Here is a 22798-nt window from a genome sequence, read left to right as displayed (position 1 = left end):
AATCACAAATTTTTTTCATAAAAAGTGAAAATAAAACTAATATTTAGCGACGTAATTACTTTTTCCATCAATTTTTGCTTTATTATCTGTTAATTAGTTAATAATTTTTTAAATAACTTATGCAAAATTGCAAAGCCAATTTTCAATCATTCAACTGTCTTATGCAAAAAATATTCTTCAAAAAATTTGGATATAGTGAACCATCGGTTATAGTGGACACATTACTGAGTCCGCAGACGGTTCACTATAGCGGGGTTCGACTGTATAAATTTTTCTGCAAATGTTATTATGTTAACTGATAAAAAACTTAGTGTTCAGAAAATTAATGTTCATATAAAAATTATATTTGCCGCTAACATAATACGTGTGTGGCCCTTCGTTAATCTACGTGCTTCGCAAGTGGCCCTTCGCTCAAAAAGGTTGTTCACCCCTACTTTAGTATTAAATCTAAACGCATATAATACCTACCTTTAAAGGAGTAGATTCAGGAATCTCTCGCAGTATCAAGACGCCAGAGCGAGGGTTTGAACGAACCTTCTCACCAGCTTCATCTACTTGGACTACAGCAGATTCTAAAATTAGAAAATATTAAAAGAGTTGTCACATAAGTTTTGTCCTACTAACATTAGATAACACATATCCATCAACCCTGATATTTAAATTTGCAGCGAAAATTATTGAATACAGATTTTATGTAATTCAAAGCTATCACAAATTTATGTTCACTATAAACCGTATTCACTCTGTTTGAGTGTATATTAAGCCTAATTGAAATTACTGAATTCTTCCTAAGTATATAACTATTAACTAATGTTTTCAATAACAAAGCTAAATAATCCACTTGTTCCTTAAATATATCATAAAAACTTTACAACTTCATGTAAATAATCACTTAACATTTAAATTTTATTTTAGTAATATATGTTGAAGAGCGATTTCTCCTTTTGCTTGTCTGCAATAACAGAGTTTTGAGTTTAATAACATCAGAGTTTGTAGTAAGGTTTTAAAATGTAGAAGACAAGTTTCTAAGCAGAAGGGAAGAAAAGGGAGCGAAAAAGAGAAAAGCTTCTGCAATATTTGATAGAGTTGGTAGCTACGATGATAAAATTAAAAAAAAATTGAGGATAAACATAAATAACAAGCAATAGTCTAATTTCCATAACCTGAACATATACAACATGCTCATTTCTTACTTAAATAGTTGGAAAGTGTTTCAGCACTTTCGTCACTCTAAGCTTGATAAATCGTACTAAATATTTTTTGTCGATATGTGGTCACACTGTGACAAGCATATGAAATTCAATGTTTTCCTCTCGACTATATTTGCAATTTCTTTACTTGCCCATTTTCACTGATAAAAATCATTAAAAAAAAATTAGCTTTTTTTGAGAGTTAGAAAAAGCAATAAAAATTCTTAACTTCAAAAAGTTCTTAACTTTTTTTTAAACTAGTTAATTTTTTGGCACCGGACACAACCTATGAATTGTACTATATATTTGTAAACATTTAAAGTTTAAAGGGATTAAAATTAAGTCTAATTTCAAACAATGAGAAAAAAGTATATTAAAATATTTTAGCTGTCAAAAAAAAAAAAATTATTTACCTCTAAGAACTTCCACTACAAGGTTGTGATTATCTGTCAGTCGTCGAACTTGATTAAACTTAGCAACTGTGCTAATAGCAACATAGCCATCGCTGTCCATTTGAGATTGAAGATATTCATCAGTTTGAAGATTTTCTCGAGAAAAATAATATTCCAACTGTCGTCGTAGAAGTTCCTTAAGAGATGTTAGACTCACCCTTTCACCTGTGGCCATTTCAACTGGAAATACCAATATCTTTATTTTAAAACAATATGCTTAGTAAATCAATTAAAATTTCTAATAGAAAATATATGGACTTTTAATAGACGCTGAGAAAATGTCTAGCAACATTCATGTTTTAACATATTAATTTTAATTTCAATGATTATAAAGATCTTAAATTCTTTTACTTAACAAGACAAATCTATAATTCAAGATGGAAAATTAAGCAATTTTACAAACCCCAATGAAAGAAAATGCACCTTTAAGAACTTATAAAAAACGCAAATAAAAGATAAGCACCTTTAAGCATTTTTGAAAAACACTACGCACCCTACGTAAAATAATTTTGTTGCAGATTCTATTGTAAAGTCACATCATTAAACATTAAATCTGCAACTATTAGTCTAAAACTTTTTAATAAAATAAATCACTTGAGATATAAATAGATGTTAAATTGCATTAGGAAATGCTGTTTTTAGTACCTTCAACATTATCTGGATTATTAGAGAACATTTCGACTTGAGAATTTGTGACTTGGAAGTTACTAGTTTCTGTAGAATTTAAAGTGGCACTGCTGCTAGCAGTTTCTGATGGAGATGAAGTAACAACTGTATTTGTTTCTTCCATGTCTAAAGATATAATTGGAACTTTAGCGTCAGTGTCACCTGTAAAAATAAAATGATAGTCTATTTTAATGAAATTAACAATACATATATCTTTTAATAGAAGAAAATAAAAATATGGTTGATATTCAGATTTAGTAAACATGATCAGCATTTTTTAGAAGCAAACTGAAAAAGAAATGGCATGCAAAATGTCTCATTTAAAAAAGCTATTTATTTACGAATCTTTAATTTTAAAATTTTAACTGAATGCACAACTAAATAGTACAAGAGTGGTTATACCCTGTCAAGATAGCAAAATCAAATGGTGTTACAAAAAATACACAATTAAATTTTTTTAAGATAACCATTGCGCTTTAGGATTCTTGTACCTTGTTAAGTTCTCATTAACAAGGTACTGTCGGTTAAGAACTCAAAAAATTCCATTTAATGAACTGAAAAGGGTTCCACCATAGGTAATTAAGAGCTGACTACATTGTTGTCAGGTTATTTAACACAAGTTTTTGTTTCCACTAAATTTGTTTACTATTACTGCAAAACTTTATGGTAACAGTACCAGTCTAGGTACAATGCAGAAATAAAAATAAGCTTCATACTTCATTTACAGGAAAAATTCTCAGATTATTCAGAGAAACAATTTGAAAAAATAAAGCACACTGGTACAGAATGCATCAGTAAGCAATAAGATCTTAAAACGGTGACATGACAGGTTTAAACATGAATAAAAAAGCAGTGTTTTTAATGGGATGAGCAGCTTATTTTTTATAAAAAAGAAAGTGCATTTATAGGAATTAAAGAGGATATATTTTTTATCCTCCGAATAAGGATATTTTTTTCTCTCTAATTAGAAAAGTGTCAAAAATCTATTACCGATTGTATTATTTACTGCAATATGCAAGGAAATAGTCACCAAAATCTGCAAGATATCATTTTTTAGAAACAAGTGCTTTTGGACACATTCGACTAACAGTATTGTTGCAGTACTATTTATTCCCTAAAACTTAGTTTACAGACGCTCGAAGATACATGATACCAATGACATGGTGAACAACCATTAAAAAATTAATGATATTAAAAAAACATCCCACAGGCATTCTAAAATTTATAACTCGTTTCTTCTCATGCCTAGTAAGCTTAGCATCAATTGAAAGAATGTTTTCGAAATTCGGAGTTATTCAGAGCTTAAAAATCGCCATGGTGTTAAGACAGCAGGCAAATTAGTTATATTCATTGAATGTTAAGAGAAGCAACTGAATAAGACTATTCTTATCCCTTCCTTTGATTAAGCCTTCTTTGCTTCATGCTAAAACATGCTTTTTGTAATATTTAAATGCTATTTACTCATGCATGTGTTTTTTCACCTTTTGTTTATACATATCACCTTAACATTCTTATGCTCAGTAGATGTAAATCAATTTCAAATTATGATATATACAGGGTTGCCACAGAAAAAATGAACAAAATAGCCTGTGCCAAAATAAACATGAAAATAGTAGCCAAAAACTAGGAAAATAGTTGCCTAATAAGAACAAAAATTCATCAAAAATATTACTAAAATTTTGTTAATGACTTAAATGTCATATACCATCATCCATTCAGTCAAGTTGGTGGCAAATATGATAATTTTCATATAAATGTTTATATATATGAAAAGTGATTACTAAAATTCGAAATTCATGCATTGTAATACAGTTAAAAAAAGTTTTTTAAAAAAATAAAAAAAATCATGCAGAATTTTTTAGCAATAATCATTGAAAAGGTGATCAAGAAATGAAATAGACTTAAAATGGAATTTGTGCAGATTAATTGAATTAAAAAGTGAAGACTCAAATTTGCAATTCAAAATTTTAAATTTTTTTTATTTTTTAAGAAAAAAAAGTTCAGTGTGTTCAGGAACTATCTAGCGGGGCACAGATTTTTCACCAATTTATGCTTGAAAAAAAAAAAAAATCTTTAGGAGTACAGAAAAGTCTCCCAATAGTCTCCTTTTCGTAAAAATAGTTGCTTTTTTAGCCTTTTCAGGCAAAAAAAAGTTGCCATAGTCGCCTCATGCCAAAAATAGTTGCATTTTAGTCGCCTGTGGCAACCATGTATATATATATTGTTTATCTTGTTTAATGTTATTAATTATCAATATTTTAAATATCTAATAAGAAATATACATAACAATATGAAATGCTCTTATATAAATAATTAAGACAAAAAAAGATATTCTTTTCAACTTTTATTTAATGCATCTATAAAAACAAATAAAAATCAATAAGTTTATTGATTTTGAGAATCAAACGATATAAACACAATTTGAGTTTAACAAATAAAGCGTTTTATTTTTACATTTCTTACACTCAATTTTTTCATAGATAAAATTGTTATTTGAGTAAAAGCTTTGGACAGTTAAGATTGTTTTGTAGGTTTAAATTTTTTTAGATACAAAGTGTTAGTTCATGGGTGATTTCACAGTATTGTGCATGTCGCAGACATGACATTTACAAGGTTTGATTGCTCATCATTAAATAAAAAAATTAGTTAGTTGACTGGTTTTTCACATTATAAAATCAAGAGACATGTCTTCTTTTAACCCAATGCATATTTAAGAATAAAAATGAATTTAAACTCCTTTAAAGTAAAAATTTGAAGTGCTGCGGACATGACTCAGAAAAATAAGTTTTATTATAAATAAAGTTTTTCTACATTCACTAAAATCTTTGAATTTTAAATTAAAACTTTTTTTAGGTAAAATTTCAGTGTATATTTCTATAAAAGAAATCCTAAGACCTTTGAAGAAATAAATTAATTTAATTGAAAAATGCCAAATTACAAATAATTTGTATGTTGCGGACATGACAAAAAGTTTCTCATTATAAATAACCTTCTTAGATGGTTGTATATCATTAAAATATTACAGATTTCTTTCGTTAAATAAAATATTGAGTAAATTACGATTTTTCATTAGGGATGTAACAAATATTCGGCCACTATTCGGTATTCGGCCCTTTTGCCGAATATTGGGCCTAGTTAAATACTGAAGTTATTCAGCCGAATAATGAAGTATATGCTATTATTAATTATTTAGATTTGTGAAAGCCTTATTGTTGGCATCAAGATATTTAAAATATTACAAAAAATACATCAAGTTGTTAAATTTTTTTTAAAATATGGAAAGTTTAAAAAAGCAAATTTGTTAATATTTATTTTATTTTTAATTTAAAATTTGAAAATTATTTAATTACAAAATTAAAATTTCAAAAGTGAAACTTTTTAAAAATTTCTTAATTTTCTGGGTTTTAATAATTTTTCTGACAAAAAAGAAAGTTAAGAATACATTTAACAGTAGTAATGAGTTCTTATTTTAAATAAAATAGCATATAAATTACAAGTATAACTAACTATAACTAAAACATGCCATTATTAATTATTTAGATTTATAAAAGCCATATTGCCTTGTTATTGGCATCAAGATATTTAAATTATTACAAAAAATAAATCAAGTTGTTAAAATGTTTTTAAATATACAAATATTAAAGAAGCAATTTTGCTAATATTCATTTCATTTTTAATTTAAAATTCGAAAATTACTTTAGTTACAAAATTACAATCAAAAGAGAAATTTTTAAAAAGTAAATATTCAGCCACCGAATATTCGGTATTCGGCCTAAAATTTGGCCGAATATTCGGTATTCGGCCCCATCACTATTTTTTATTCATTGTTTTTTTTTTTTAAAATATTTTAAACTTGCAAATGATAAGTAAAAAATTTCATTACAATTTATTTATTATATTATTTATCTTTAAAGCAAGTTTAGAATTGTATGAATAAAACTGTGCAGAATGATCAGGTGAAGAATCATGTGACTGAGGGCATAAGTATGAGTCAGTTATTATTTCAAGTAGCGGTTTTTCCAAAAACTTAAACTTGTTTAGAGCTACGAACTTGAAGTGGTGTTCAGTGTCATATCTGTCCAGGTTGTAGAAATCAATTGGCCGGGCCACCAAGTCATCAAACAATAAGGTTATCCACTGATTAAAATGTTGCTTATGTTCAAGTTTGCTATTTTGAATCTACAGCAAGTTTTGAAGGCTGTTTAGTAAATATTTCAACTAGGTGCATGATTTGGGGACTAAAGGGAGAATTCAAAGCAAATTGATCTTCTGTCATGGGCATATGTGGCTAATATCAACTCTAATAAAAATTGTTTTACTTTTACCTCAGTTTCCTCTGCTAATTTATCACTCCTGATTTTTCAACCACTAATTCTAGAATCCGTTCCTTAAATATGCACCCGTTGCCTTTTCCTTTTAATGGAGACATTTTTGATATCATCAAGTTTCTTCTGAGGAGATTTTGGCAAAGCATTATTAATTTTTTTTTACCGCTTTTTCCCAAAGATTGTCTGCTGGTGTAGGCAGATATTTTCATGCTTCATTTTTCATATTTTGCATTTTTCTTTTTACATTCCTTTGTACTTCACTATTTTTTGTTCTTATGTGCTCCTCCTGTTCTTCAGGAAGAACCTTAGAATGTGTATATTCTTTTTCTTTTCTTGCTTTCTTCTGCTATGATAGTTCCATATTTCACTGCTTCAGCTTTCAATTTCTGTCTTCTTAGTTGAGACATTTCTATACTTGTTAATGGCATGGAGAATTTTTACAGTTTTACAAACTTAGTTCAGAATTCTATAATCTGCTTCAAGTTTTCTTAACATGAATTATATAATAAAACAAATCAACTAGCAAAGATTAAATATTTTCAAAACTCTAAGAAAAATTTAATTTAATAGCAAAACCTCTGTATAGCCTAAATAGGGTGACCTGGGGTAATTCCTGATAAAAAAACGCAAACATCTATTTTGTGAAAAAACTATTCAAAATAGAATTTTAATATTTACTGGAAGTTTGAGGCTATATGAGATGAGTCCTATGCCAACTTCTATTGTTTGAAAATCTAATTAGAATTTAAAGGATTTTAAATTTTTAGTGATCAGGAATTACCCCTGGTCTTGATCACTTCTGGGGTAATTACTGATCACCAGTTTTTATTGTAAAGGGGCTGTTTGAAAATAATTATATAATGGTAATTAACAAATAAGACATTAGATCAAAAAATAAACCAAAAAGGTATACTTAAGCAGCTAATAAAATGATTTATTTAAAAGCAAGAAGAACGATTAACGCTTTAAATGTTCAAAAATCTTTGCATCGTGCCATACATTTTAGGCATTCAGCCAACTCATTCTAATGTTCTTCTGAAATATAAGAGAGTTCCCACATGGGTTACTTTTGCTGGATTTTTTTAACTTCATTAAGGGAAAGTGTAAAGTTAAGTAAGGTATGCCAACAACACTGGCAGCAGCTCTCACACTGAAATTTTAATTTTCAATCATTAAAAGAAATTCACTAATTGTTTTCTAGAAGCTTAGTATCCTTTTTAGGCATATAATTTCTCACCTAATTTATCTTCTATTAACTTCTTATTCTTAATTGTTGCTATAAATGCAATTGTTGCTAAAATTTAAAATACACAGACCTTATTCTAGGCAGAAAAAAGGGCAGGGTGCAAAAGTTTAAAAAAAGGCCATTATTATTCTAAAAAGGCAATAATTTCTTCCTTTTTAAACTTTACTAAAAGTAGCAATGCAATTGTATTAAATACTAATTTTTATTAATAAATTAACATATCTATTGAGTTAATGAGCTAATTAGCTTAGTAATTTATTTAAAATGCATGCATATATTAATAAAATAATAAATGTATGTTTTTAAGTGTCTGTAGTTATGATTTAATAATTAAAATGATTAATAAATTATGATTTAATGATAGTGGAAGTAACTGCAAACTTTCAAAGACAAGTGCTACAGGGGGGTTTGATGGCTATTTTTCCTTTCCCATATAAATCTATGTATTGACAGCAATGACAAACTATATAAAAAGAGTTAAAAATAACAAAAGTTTAAGAAATCCATTGTAGAGTTTGGGGGAAAAAATAAAGAAGAGTTAAGGAAAGAAAGGACAAAAAGGATATGGAGTCTATTACATCAGGGCACTAATTTACTTCAGGGGCAACAGGGTGGATTATTTTGACTAAAAGGGCAGCAGGGTGCTGCACCCTGTTTACCCTGCCTAGAATGAGCTCTGAAAATACATATATACCTATTTTTTTAAAAAAAAAATGGAATTTATACATGCTTAAAATGAAGTAATTGTTCAATGTAATTAGTCATTACAAAATTAAATAGTGCAAATTTTATAAGTGCAAAAATTAATAGTGCAAATTTTAAATTTTATGTTTGTGACACTAATTTTTTGAAACAGATAATTAATTGTTTTGTTTTAATAAAATTTGAAAAAAAAAAAAAAAATTTATTAAAATATAAAGATGCTCTCTTATAAACACCCAGTATTTTAATACTAAATGTAAAAATGACGTTTTTTCAGTCATTAATTATGTAACTACAATATATCTCTTAAAATACCATGTTTAATTATAAATATTAAATGCTGCAATAGTAAATAATAATTTTCCTTTTTGTCATGTCCACAACTTCTAAACTAAATTTTTTATTTTATGCAAATTAAAGAAAGTGCATTTAAATTTTTTTTATAACTATGATAACTAAAATCCATGTAGCAATCCATTGGTGCTTCGGATTTAAAGCGAAATGCAGAAGAGTTGGCAGCTATTAACAACTCTTAGTTTGAGATCAGAAAATTTTCATAATATTACAGCACTAAAAAAAATACCAACATCAATTATTTAATATTTTCTCACACCAATATGTAATTTGTAAAAGTTGAAGTTTTAAAGAATCAAATAGTTTTAAAGTAAGGTTTCAATAATATTAAAACAAAAACACAGTAAACATGCTATAATTTTAGGTATTATACTAATATAGTAGATAATTCACCATAAAATTGATATGAATTACTTGCTATTTAGAATTGTTCACTTTTAAAATCAAATGAAAGAGACAAATCAATAATAAATTCATTACATACAAATTTGATAATGTAAAATTGTTGCTTGATCTTCTTTCAATGTGACTGAATTCTAAAAGCTTTGAAACAATGAATTCTGTAAGTCTCAAGTGAGCCATGTATATAAGTGAATGATCTTTAAGCATTTTTTTCTGACATTAAATAAAACAAAAAGATGTTAGATTAATAATTTTACTCTCCAGCTTTCAAATGGGTAGTTTTGGCAACTATGCTAAGATAAACACCATCGTAATTCATTTCTTTAAAAGATAAATTAAGATGAATAGCAATATATTAAATATTAAGGTTCTAATTATCTTTGCTCAAACAATTTTATTCTATCATTGATAAAACTACAATACAGTTAGTTGGTAAGATTCTGTAATAAATTTTGATAGGCAAATGATAGTATTACAAAAATGTTTTTCTACATAAATTTCTCGATTATACAGGTAAAACTATTATTTCCAAAGCTATTAGCGTCTACGATAATATTTTTCATAACATCTAAGAACACAAATATAATGATGCAAAAAGCAGCCATTGTAGTCATGGAACAATACATTTAAGAAGACACAATAGCAGCATGTTGACTTCAAAAATTTAAAACAATTTAACTTAAGAAACAATTGTGTAAAATATAAATAAAAAAGTACACCAAGTGAATATTAATAGAATAATGAGAACATAATTTATAGTTTTTCAGCAAAAAGCAATAGTATCAGAAAACCATGAAAATAAACTCACCTGTTTCTAGATTATGGAGGGGAAAGTTACTTGAGCTGCATTGCTCTGCAGTTGTTTGATTCTGGTAACTGCCAGGATGAATGTTGGAGACATGGTCTATAAGATAAAGTGATATTAGATTCAAAAGTGAAGAGTTACATATAGTGTAAAGTCAGCCATATAAACAATTCAACTTGTTGTAGAATACCTAGAGATTCATGTAGCTTTAAGGTCAAAAAGTACTATAAAAAATATAGTTATAGTAAAAAATATATAGCAAGGGTTGAAAATCTTTTGGTAATCTAAAAATTAAAACCGCTACATAGTACACTTTGATATCTGCAATGCTTCTAAACTAGCAATTATAAGTATACAAGTTATTTATTTTTAAATACTTAAGGTAAGATATTTCATTAGTAAATAATCCTAGAATCGTATTAGGTTTGTCTTTGTTTATATAAAAATTATTGATTAATTCAAGGAACCTGTTTCAGGTGCAAAACCTGTTTACTGTGCTCAGACATTAGTTTTTATACATCAATTATAAACTGTAAAAAATACAACAACAAACCATGCAAATAACTCATTAGATATAGAATTCATCATAACTTTAATTAATCATATCAAAATAAAACATACTCTGTAAATTCTCACACATTTGAAAATAATGCTCATGTTTTATTAATTTTACAATCATAAAATTTCCTCAGATGCACAATGTTTACAAAATGCACTTTATACTAATAGAATAAGTCTGAATTTTCTAATACACAAAATTCTGACAGAGATTTAACACAAAAAATTAATAATATTTGCATAATCAAAATTTATAGAATAAAATTTCAATATAAACAAAATAATATTTGAAGAAAACACGAAATATGATACAAAAAATATTCTATGGGTATATTTAAGCAAATCGATGATGCAATACTGCCATTTATCGATATTTTGTAGGCAAGAAAAGCAAAATTCAGGATTAAAACGCGGATTCTTAAAGTTATATTGAAAAGTGTCACATTTTTAGAAAGCATGATATAATTCGATGTATCCAGGTCTACAAATGGAAGTGCGCACACCAATAAGAATAGCTTTTTTGCTATCAAAACATTTCCCGCAATGCACAATTATGCAGCTTGATATAACTGCGTCATAGAATTTAACAAATAATCAAAAACATAATCGCCACAATGACTTCAAATATCCTTAGAGCAACGATTTCAACTCGCGACTTAATAGCCGAGGGCAGCAAACGCCTTCGGAAAAAATTTTAACTATATAGGAACTTAACATACATCAAAAATAACCATATGATATAAAAAAGTTGTAACGATTATTTTTACACAAATTTTGAAAAAAAAAATTAACAATTACACGCATGATCATACTCAAAAGTGTATTTTAATGCGAACACGTTTTTACAGGCCAATTGCATTCAGCCATGAATACAAGGACCTATCACGTGAGCACTGCAAAATAAATACACTGAAAACAACAAAAAACACAAACGAAATATTTTAACACTTTTAAATCACCCCATATCATTAATTTTATCAAGTTAATGTTAGTTACGACGATTATCGTATGTTAGGCTTAACCCATTATGGAGCTAAGCAGGTATACATTTACTCTTACTTCCCGGTAATCTAGATCACGAGGAATCGGAATATTTTACTTTTACAGATCAATAAATTGAGTCGATTCCTCGGATCAACATGAATTGGTTTATTAAATAAAAATATGTTTATTAAAAATATGTACTCACCACTAGATTACATCAGCACTGGCATAAGCCAGCCCAGTAAACTTTTCAACATCTTGATTTAACAATTCGCAAAGGGCGAGTGATTCGGCCTAAAGAAATTTAAGATGACTCTAGCGCCAGACGTTGCCATTCGCAAAAACCTTATTCGCTTGACTCGTGCGCCGAAAAAAGTAGACGTGTCAGCTGATTGGGGTGGCCGAGAGATTCTTCCAGATTTTGTTATTGTTAATTACACCATTATTACCGAGAGCAGACTCCATGTTCGTTCCCTCAACAATAGAGTTTCATGGAAGGAGGGTGTGACACTTGGAAGAGGAATTATTTTATTATAAAATCGGTTTTTACGATAATTCAAATTCATAGGGATCTGGCATGGAGTCAGAGAGATTGTAATAAATTATACCCCTTCTAACTCAGTTGCTTTTTAAGTGGGACAATAAAAAAATAAAGAGAGAATTGTAGAGAAATATTACAATATTTGTTAAAAAGTTAATGAAACAAATTTGTATAATCTAAATGTGCTACATCATTGGAAAAACCCCTTATATTCCCCCTTGCCTGCTGAACATATATTTTTAAAATTAAGTAGCTTGTTGTTTTGAGTTTGTAAAATATAAATATTTATTTTTATCAACTATAGCTGCCTGGATTTTATATAAAGCGAATGTTCTATTAATTGATAAAAAGCAAATCGCTATATTGTGGGTCCGGTAGCAGAACTTGTGAGGCATGCGAAAGGCACCGCAATTTATTTTGTTCACTCTATTTCTCTACGTTTTTTTTTTTTTTTTTTTTTCTTAGAATATCGTCTGTAATGCAATTTTATTTTATTTCAGGTAGAATTTATAATTTCTCAAGATTTAGAATGGTTTAAATTCTTTACTTAAAAACTTTATTTAATTCATATGGTATTTTGTTAATTTTTTCAAAATTTTATTTTTAATGTTGACTTACTTCAATAAGCGAAAAATAAATAAAGTCAGGAATCTAAATTTTTAGTTTTATTGTAAGAGAATTTTTCTCTTTTCAATTAATAATTTCTAACTGCTTCAGTTTCAACAAAAAACCTTTTAATGATACAGATTTTATCATGCATTGATTCATTGAATATTCTTGCCTTTTAAAACTTACTGATCTACAAAGCACAATATTAATTTTTTTTTATATTTTAACACATCCTTGTCAGATAAATTTTAATATTTTTCATGTCGCTGATTAATACAGAGATTTCTGCTTCTAGATTAATGGGGGTAGAGTATTCACCTTTTACTGCTTCGGCCGGGGTTTGATTCCAAGTTCTAAAGACTGGTAGTATGATCGGCTAGTACTTTTTTCGGCCGTGCTTTAGTTCGGTCTCCAATTTAATTAAAGGCGTGCATAGGTGCTTCATGTCAGGTTTGACGAATTTCCATAATTTATGAAAATATTAGATAACGAATAAATCGTTCGATTTACACATTCACCATCGATTATTTACATTCTCCCTTTTACTTTTCTCTGTCTTTTTTTAAATTGATTTACTGACGTATTTTTCTTCTGAAATCTCTAGTTCAAAATTCGCCGAAAAAGCAAAAGATACTTTGCGTATTCCATTTGCACTTTCATGGCTGGAACTTTCCATTTCACACTAATTCCATTTATACATACTTTATTGCATTGACACATCTCGCACTCTCTATGACAGTTTCTTACTCAAATTATAGTGAAAAAATATTTAAACACCACTTGCTTTTTTTTCATAGTACGTCTTATTCTTTTCTTTCTTTCTTTTTTTTTTTTAAAGAAAAGTCACGAAAAGTAATAAAAAATCATTGTTCTATCATTACGAAATGATACAGTGGCTAAATTTGAATACTGTATTTCGAGGGATTCTTAGTCCTGAAACTATAATATAAGTACTATGTATGTTTCCATTTGTTTATTACATTTGAAATTAATTGATTTAATAAAGCACAGTTATTGAATGCAAAAAGTGATAATATTTTAAATATTTATTTAAATTGCAATTGAAAAACTTCATTATTATAAAAGAATGGAACCAGTTAAATTACGTAATCTAATAAAGCTAATTTTAATTTTTAAAAAAATTCTATTGGTTAGTTCCGAAGAGAAAATTAAAATTAATTAAATAATGAACAATAAAGAAAACTAGTATTTTTTATAAATGCGATGAGGCATTCAAATATGGCGAATAAAAAAAAAGTTCCCTAGCAGTCTCTTGTGGGCCAAGGGGAATGTACCAACTATATGATTCGTGACCAACTGTATGATTTTGGCAATGTGGTCAGCATTGCGTACAGACGGCCTCTACTGCCTCTACTCTCCAGTCAAAAGCAGGAATCCATGGATCTAAAGTTGAACGGTCTTCAAGTCACCATTTACGACTTAAATTTGATGGGTAGGTAGTAAAAAAATTTCTAGTAGGTAAAATAGTTCTTTTTTTCCGACTCTCTTATAAATTTAACTCTCTAGAATTAATAAATTTGTTTAGACGAAAAATTCTTTCTTTAGCAAAAAATAAGTTAAGAGAATTAGATTTTTGTTGAATGTATAAATCATTAAAAATATTTTTCTTTAATTGCAAATTCTGCGGGTGTATACTAAATTATGATAAACAAATTCTTCATTTCTTTTAAGCGATTTTAATTTTTTTTTCTGATGTAAGAAGTAGACTGCACTTAGTGTGACTCTTGAGAAAGGATAAAAGGAAATACCGAATATATTTCTTAATATTACAGTCGATATTTCAGAAAATATTATTGAAATATCTTTTAGAAATATTTTTTCTTATACGACAAAATATAACAAAAAATGAACTTTAGAGAAAATGAAAAAAAAAATTTACTAATCACAAAGGTTTGTTTGCAGAGGTTTCTTTCTGTTGAAGGAAATTGTTTCCCTCTCTTTTTACATTCTCAATATAAAAAAAAAATTCTGATTTTTTTTGTTGAAATTTTGAAACTCTTAGTAATTATTTATAAATCCTGTAAAGTTTAAAAAGATAATATTATTTATTTCATTTTTTTTTTTGTTTTGCTTCAACTGTTTAATAATTTGTCTTCATTAGCCACAAAAAAAAAAAAAAAAAAGTAATATTTAAAGATGTAAAGGTTTAATGTGTGTAAAAATAACGTAAAATTATACGTTAATTTTTCTAAAGAAACAGTTAGCATACAAACGCATTATATAAGACTACTTAGAAAAATTGTTTGCTACAAAATAAAGCGTGTCTGGTTTACTAAATTGCATTATTTTCGAATGTGCAATTATGGTATTAAACTGAAAATAACAATTAAAAAAAAAATTACGTTTCAAATCACATTATAATGAAATTTAAAGTGGTTAGTATATTGTCCCATCTTAATAAAATTGTCAGTGCACTGCTATGATTATCGTGAAAAAAAAATATAAATAAATAAATAAACGAACTAATCTGTTTGTATCTGCCCACCCGCCTATATTTTATGTTGACCTTTGAAACGAATCAAATTTATTTAGGAGTTTAATTTAGTGATATCCAAAACTTTCCTTAAGTTGTCCAAAAAAAAAATTTCTTTTATAGAAATTTTTATGCTATTTTGTTATTGGTTAGAATTTCATATAAATGGATCATATAATATTAAAAGCTAACTTAAACCTATTTATGAGTTGACCATATGTTTTTTTTAACTATTTAAGGTCTTTGCAACGAATTTGTCAAATCTGTAAGTAAGCATTAAAATATAAATTTTAACATTAAATGAATATAATGTTAAGTTTTTCAATTTGAGAATGATTTTATTTTAAGCTAATCAGTTTAATATTAAATTAAATAACAAAATGTATTTCCTTCTGGTAATTTATATAATTTCTTAAAAATATATGGGATGTTAGGTAAATAAAATTTTAAAAGTTTTGTAAAAAAAAAATTACATTTATCGTTATTTATGTTTATTACTTTTAACTTGTGAGAAATATATGAATAACATGAAATAAGAAGTGATAAAAGCAAGAATGGGGCACTCATCTCTCTCTATAAATTGACGACATGTATGAGTTGGCCACTAAACCACTGAAAACCACAAGTGGTCATCTTACGCAAATTTCACTGTATTTGTAAAAATATAAATCCATATTTTAAAGACCCTTTTCGTGTGTTTAAATAGAAATTGTTCTAGGTTAACTATTTCTAACAAAATATTCTTAATTTGTTTTTCTGAAATTTTAAATTTTATAAATGATCCCCTCTTTAGTATTTTATTGCCCTGAAACTTTATTATTAAGAATAAAATCATTTAAATCGAGACTTGCTATAGTTTAAAATAAGCCCTTCATACCTTTGGTTAGCTGTTTGTTTTTTCGTTTTGGACATTACTTCCTTAAAAAGTCATGTCTGGAGAGTTTTAATGTATCGATAATGTAACATATTTTTTTGTAATAAATTTCTGTTATTTATGAATTTTTGTTCCTCAAGCAAACATTTGGACATTTCGGTGTCTCCATTTTAATTTTACAATAATTAAAAAAACACCAGAATAGCGGTTTTTAATTGTTAAAATGAAGCTCTTCATATGTTTCGTTAGTTTCATATGTAGGGTAGTTTCAAATACTTCATATGTTTGGAAGACTCGCTCATTTTTTGAACTCCCTCCCCTTATCTTGTTAGGCCCTATTAGGTGATTCTAATCACGAGAGTATTACCTATTTTTTAATTTTGCTGTTGTACAAACAGTCCCCCCCCCCAAATTTTAATTAACGCATAATTTCAAAGTCAATACTCATAGAAATGCAGAAAATGTTCTAAAACCGTAAGTTAATTGAATTGCTGTTTTTAATATTATTATTTATTCGAGAGGCAGCATGATACAACATCAAAACATCAATCGTTTATATTCTTATGTTAACGAAAAATTTATTATTAACGATTCAGTATTGTGTTTATATTAGGAGTTCAATATATCCTTTTTTTTTCATCTTATAAAAAGCGAAATATTTTAATGAAAATAATAAATAAAATTTCATTTTGATAAATAACTCCTCTGCAAATTAATGAGTGCAAGTTTTAGGGATGTGATATTAAAATCAAAAAGTCAAAATTACGTTAAAGTGTCCATATTCCTTTTAACTAATTTTAGAGTTTAGATATCGGATGCCAGGAATTCGAATCCGTCATGATTTTTTTCTTTGGCAGACTCGTTTTAATTTTTTAACATTATTTACTTATTTATTTTACGTTTTTCTACCAATGATCATCAACTAGTTCATGTTAGGATTTCATCATATTCTAAGCCAAGTTTTACTTATTGTTTTCAACAATAAGTAACTTGTTACACACATAATATAACTTTTTTACACAGATATGAATAAAAAACCTTTTTATACATATAACATAAAAAATTGTTGAACTCCTTATAAGAACTAGCTAATGTTAATGAACATTAGCGTTTAGCATTCTTTTAGCGTTTCATATAGATCTTTAAAATTTGTACTCATTTACAAAAATTGAAAAATCAAATTTTTTTTATTATTTTCAACGAAGTTTTTAATTTTTTATTTATGTAAATAATATAAGAAAGGTAAGTTAAAACCCTTACATGAACTAGATAATGATAATGGACAATATTAAAAAAACGAAAAATAAATAAATTAATACTATTCAAAAATTAAAACGAAGTGAATCATGATAGATTCAAGTTCCTTGCACTCGAAATGCAAACTCTAAAATAGTCCCAATAAATTAGTCAAAAGGATTATCAACCTTTTAATGTAATTTTTTTTTTTTACGTTTCACATCTCATCTCCAAAATTTGTACGTCCCGCAGAGGACTGATCGTTAAGACACGGTTCCCAGCAGATCACCGAAGTCAAGCATCACTGGCTGCGGTCAGTGTGCGGGTGGGTGACCACTTGGATCAGTCTGCGTAGGGACCGAGGGTGTGCGGTATCGGTCCTCGTTAAACTGTGCTACCGTAAAGTGCTCGACTTCGCGCGCAGGTCGTCGGGTTACCGAAGCGGGGGTGCCATCCCCTCCGCAGAGGATCAAAATTGTGATGGCATGTCTTCGGATCATCCTCCGGGATGTTTCCCCGACCGTCGCCAATTGCCCATTGTGCAGCTCTAGTGCGACGTAAATTAACAACAACAACAACCAAAATTTGTACTCATTTATCAAAATGCAAATTCTCTCAAACTTTATTAATTGCATCAAACTTACGTTAAAAGGTTCATAATCTTTTTGACTAATTTATTGGGACTATTTCAGAATTTGCATTTCAAGTGCAAAGAATTTGAATCTATCATGATTTCTTTTTAACACTTCGTTTAAATTTTTGAACATTATTAATTAATTTATTTTTCGTTTTTCTAATTATATCCATGATTATTATCTAGTTCATTTTAGGATTTCAACGTACCTTTTTTATATTGTATACATAAAGAAAAAATTTCTTTTCGTTGAAAATAATAAGCAAAATTAGATTTTCAATTTTTGTAAATGAGTACAAATTTTGAATATCTATATAATATGCTAAAAGAAAAAATTACGTTAAAAGATCCATATTTCTTTTAAATAATTTTTCAGGACTGTTTTAGAGTTTACATTTCGGGTGCAAGGAATTTGAATCTGTCATGATTTCTTCTTAACACTTCGTTTAAATTTTTGAATATTATTAGTTAATTTATTTTTCGTTTTTCTTATAATGTCCATGATTATTATCTAGTTCAATTTTGGATTTCAACGTACCTTTCTTTATACTGCATATATAAAGAAAAAAAATTAATTTTTCGTTGAAAATAATAAGCAAAATTTGATTTTCAATTTTTGTAAATGAGTACAGAATTTAAAGATATGATGTGAAATGCAAAAAGTAAAAATTACGTTAAGAGATTTATATTACTTTTAACTAATTTTAAGAACTAATTTAGAGTTAATATTTCTTAGGTGTCTGGCATTCGAATTCGCCATGATTTATTATTGGCATTTGTTTTAAGTTTTGATTATTATTCATTTATATACTTTTTGTCTTTTCCTAATGTACACGATCGTTACCTAATTCATATGAAGAATTCGACAAACTTTTCTTAAATAACGAAAAAAAAAGCTTTTTTTGAAAAAAATAATAAATAAAATTTTAATAAATGAGTCTTGATTTATTTGAGCAATGCTACTGAATCTTTTAGTGCTTAAAATCATTTAAAAATAATAGTATCTCATATTGTCTGGTAAATCTATACTAGCTTCGTTCCTTGGGAGCTAATAAAATAAGTAATTTTCATTTTTTAAAGGTTCAATTATTTGGATATTCAGAAAATAATTTATCCACAAAACACAGGTTTCAGTATTTATGATTTTAAATGTTGAACTTCCATTCAACAATTAAAGAACAGTGAAATTTCGTATTTTTGTCTCATGTGAACAGCAATTCACGCTACTATAATTCCAGTGCTGTTCTTATCTGAGCACTAGAAGACAGAATTAAACAAAATATATGGATAACTGACAACTGGAGAAAGGAATTCTTGAGCCTGTTACTTTCCTTTCTTTTGTGTTTCTTAGAAAAAGTGGTGAAATTGAGGGGTGGACTGTAGTCTTTATCCAAGGTCAAGGGCAAATGTGTTTCACTTCAATTTTGACCACCCACCTGTTGAAAACCGGAAGATAAATTTTCCCGACGTACTTATTTCCTCTTCCGCAAGCAAAGCAAGTAACGCAGTTGCTTCAGAATGCAATGCTGTAGCAAAGAATATAGTGGCATCTTTTTTAAATGGGAAAACGATAAAAATCCCAATTTCATTTGCATATATTTTCACAATGAAACGTAATTTTCTTTTCTTTCCTACTTCATTAACGAGGAAAAAATACAGGTAAAATTACCGTGATGTACGCTAATGACATTTCTTGTAATAAAAAACAATAACATAATTTTGGTACATAAAATCAAAATATATGGTTGTTAAGAACCATTCATTTAGGTAATTTTTCCGTTCATAGGGTAACGGTTTACCGAAAATTCTGGTTTTCAAAATTATAACTCTTAATACCAAACATTTAGTGAAAAGTGCAAAACTAAAAAGTATATTTAGCCGAATAAATGATAATACGATGAAAGGTATTGTGATAAAATTACCAAATATTGCCTCATTCAGCAAATTTTATTACAAATTATAACAGTATATCTTATGAATTATTTTACCAAAATCATTGCGGTAAATATTACCCAGTTTTTCGGTAATCCCATTGATTCAGAAACACGGTAAATTTTACCATGTTTTGGTTCATACGCTTTCTCACAGTGTTCGATTTAAAATGTTCTAAATTGTACATAGCCATTTTAAAGTAAAAATTTTCACACTTTTTTTAAATTTATGTCATAATTTAATACTAAATAAAATGAAAAAAAAGAAGCGTGAAATGTAACTGTTTGCAGAAGTTTTACTTTTCACTTATTTTCTTTTTAACCATCTAATCATAAAAAAGTGAAATTATAAACAGATAAATACGACATAATGCTAGTTAATAAAAGTAATAAAAATATCCACGTAATTAAAATTACAGAAATTACTTTCTAGCTTTGCACTAAACAAAAAATTAGAATTTATACAAAACTACTTCAAAATTTATGAAAAATAGTGAGTGTACTTCTTATCTCCTCCACGATATTTCCAGCTACCTTATGAAGCGGTGCTATTCTAAGTAATGATAATTTTGTCGTACTGTCATAATAATATAACATTTTTTCGCTGAAATTAAGGAAAGAAGTTTTCTGAAAAAGATTAATAATATATACAAAATTTTCTGCTGGTGGGCACAATACCAGTTTCAAAAGTATTTTGACTGTTGGTTCATCATCGAATTATCAGTTTGGAACATTTTTTAAATTAAAATTGCTTACATTTGTTCACTGGATCTGGCTTTTGAGGAAAGGAGTATGATATCAAAAGGCTTGTTTCTTTGATAACATAGTCTCTTATCGGATTATTTAGACTTAATTTTTTTTTTTTTTTGATATAATAGAAGAAGAAGATAGTTTCTTTTCATAATATGACGTTTTTGATGAAAAGCGATTATGAAAGGAAATTATGTCCTAAGTTAAAGCAAATTTTTCAGTAAGAAAACGCTAAAAATTTGAACCTTTTACATAATAATGATAATGAAAATGTGTAGAAACGTTATAAAAACTTTTGGATCTAACTGCATTTAGATTAAAAGTCTTTTAAATTTACTCACAGGGAAGGTAAAGGGTTTGAGGATATGGATATTTGATCTGTGGCTTTGATATTTTGTTCAAAATATTACCAAGAAAGATATGATACTGTTAAAAATAGAACTTTTCAATTATTTTTAAGGGAACAAAAAAAAAATTGTAATGTAACATAGTGTATCACAAAATGATACTTCCACAGCATTTCTAGGCTCATAGTCTAACAAGTAAAATGATAAAAATCCTTTAATCATTATTTTAATCGAATTATTATACATGCGAATTTATAATGTTTTTTTTTCTTTTCTCAAATGACAGGTACTGAACTTTTACGTTCTTAGCATATGAAGATGCCGGAAGTGCTTCTCATTTAACGTTACTCAGTGGGCACTTGTGAACCTAAGTAACGGAGGCGAGCAACACTGCCACACTGCCACAGATACCCGTTTATAAGGTGGGCCACATTCACACATCATACAATAGAGAACAACACACAGAGAGAAACATCCATTCCCAGAGCGGGATTCGAACACGCAGCCATTGTCTTCACAGCCAGGCACGCTAACTACTCGACCATCTGGCCGGCCGAATTTATAATGTAACATAATGCATCACAAAATGATAATTCAACTGCATATCTAAGTTTATGGTTTAATTAAGTAAACTCATGAAGTTTTTGAATTATTTTTTTAAGCAGATGACAGAGTATTTTCTACTAATGGGTATTTCATATTTATAAAAATAAAAAGTAATTAAAATCTATGAAAACGTTTAATGCATTGTCTTTAAAAATAACTTAATAATAGTATTTTTCTATAATGCATTTTATAAAAGTAGAATTTTCGAAGCATTTAATTTGAGTTAATTGATTATTGAAAATCATTTAGGTTAAAACACTGAGAGTAGAAGACAAACTTTTATGATCTAAATTATTGAATGGATCACCATAGTAATCTTTATAATCTAAAAAATAATAAATAATCTGAAAAACCATGATGAATACACCAGAATTAAGAATTTTGATTATATACAAAAGCTTTCAAACAGTGATCAGCAAGTTATTTATTGTTTAAAAGGTGTTGATGTGCATTATAATATCTCGTAAAAAAATCATGCCTATTTTACTGTAAAAATGGGTATTGGGAAACTTAAAAAAGATCTTGAGCTTCAATGAAAATGAGTGAAAAAGTAGAATGAAATAAGCATTGGATCTAGTTGCATCTGAGAAGCTGATCAGCCTAGAATATGCCAGAAATGCTAATAAAGTTTACCTAAAACAATTGGATAGCCTGGTTGGTAGGGAGTTGGGCCCATGTTCAAGAGGTCGTGAGTGCTGAATCTGTCCGGATTACAAAGTTCTCCACGTTAACATAACAAATTAATACATCTGGGGGTAGTTGATTGAAGAGTGATAGTGTTCCGGTTCAGTTCAAAATTACGATTTGCGGATGGATAGATGGTACGTGAATGTGTCCTCCCTTGTAAAGAGGGCTATGACGTATGTGTGTGACAGAAGTCGAATTCTTGGTCATAGATGGCCACAGAAATTTATATTAGCTGTAGATTTAGTACTTAAATTACTTTCTTTGCCCTCTTATATGAATCTAATATTTGCATGAAAAGCTAATTGTGAAAAAAGGCATGCCACAAAAAAGAAAATGTAAAAGTGATAATAAAAGTAAAGTCAATTTTATACTTTTCTTTGTTTTGTGGGCCAGATATATACG

At 27.9% G+C, this 22798-nt stretch overlaps 1 protein-coding gene across 4 annotated transcripts in view; it reads right to left on the bottom strand.

Annotated features, from left to right (window-relative positions):
* Positions 1–22798, bottom strand: part of LOC107446235 (La-related protein 4B) — a 137522-nt gene that overhangs the window by 31483 nt on the left and 83241 nt on the right. Inside the window, exons 1-5 of one of the 4 annotated variants that reach the window (XM_016060830.3) lie at positions 11893–12077; positions 10149–10244; positions 2288–2470; positions 1604–1822; positions 469–572 (exon numbers count right to left, since the gene is read on the bottom strand). In XM_016060830.3, the coding sequence (XP_015916316.1) occupies positions 469–572; positions 1604–1822; positions 2288–2432 (468 nt within the window). In that variant the 5' untranslated portion in view covers positions 2433–2470; positions 10149–10244; positions 11893–12077. Of the gene's footprint in view, positions 1–468; positions 573–1603; positions 1823–2287; positions 2471–10148; positions 10245–11892; positions 12078–22798 lie in introns of those variants that run through there. The other 3 variants (XM_016060829.3, XM_043040610.2, XM_043040609.2) reach the window with 3 other exon arrangements.

The sequence above is a fragment of the Parasteatoda tepidariorum genome, chromosome 3, assembly GCF_043381705.1.
Source record: "Parasteatoda tepidariorum isolate YZ-2023 chromosome 3, CAS_Ptep_4.0, whole genome shotgun sequence".
Classification (NCBI taxonomy): Eukaryota; Metazoa; Arthropoda; class Arachnida; order Araneae; family Theridiidae; genus Parasteatoda; species Parasteatoda tepidariorum.
The sequence above is the reverse complement of the archived record's forward strand: the minus strand, read 5'-3'. Positions and strand labels throughout refer to the sequence as shown.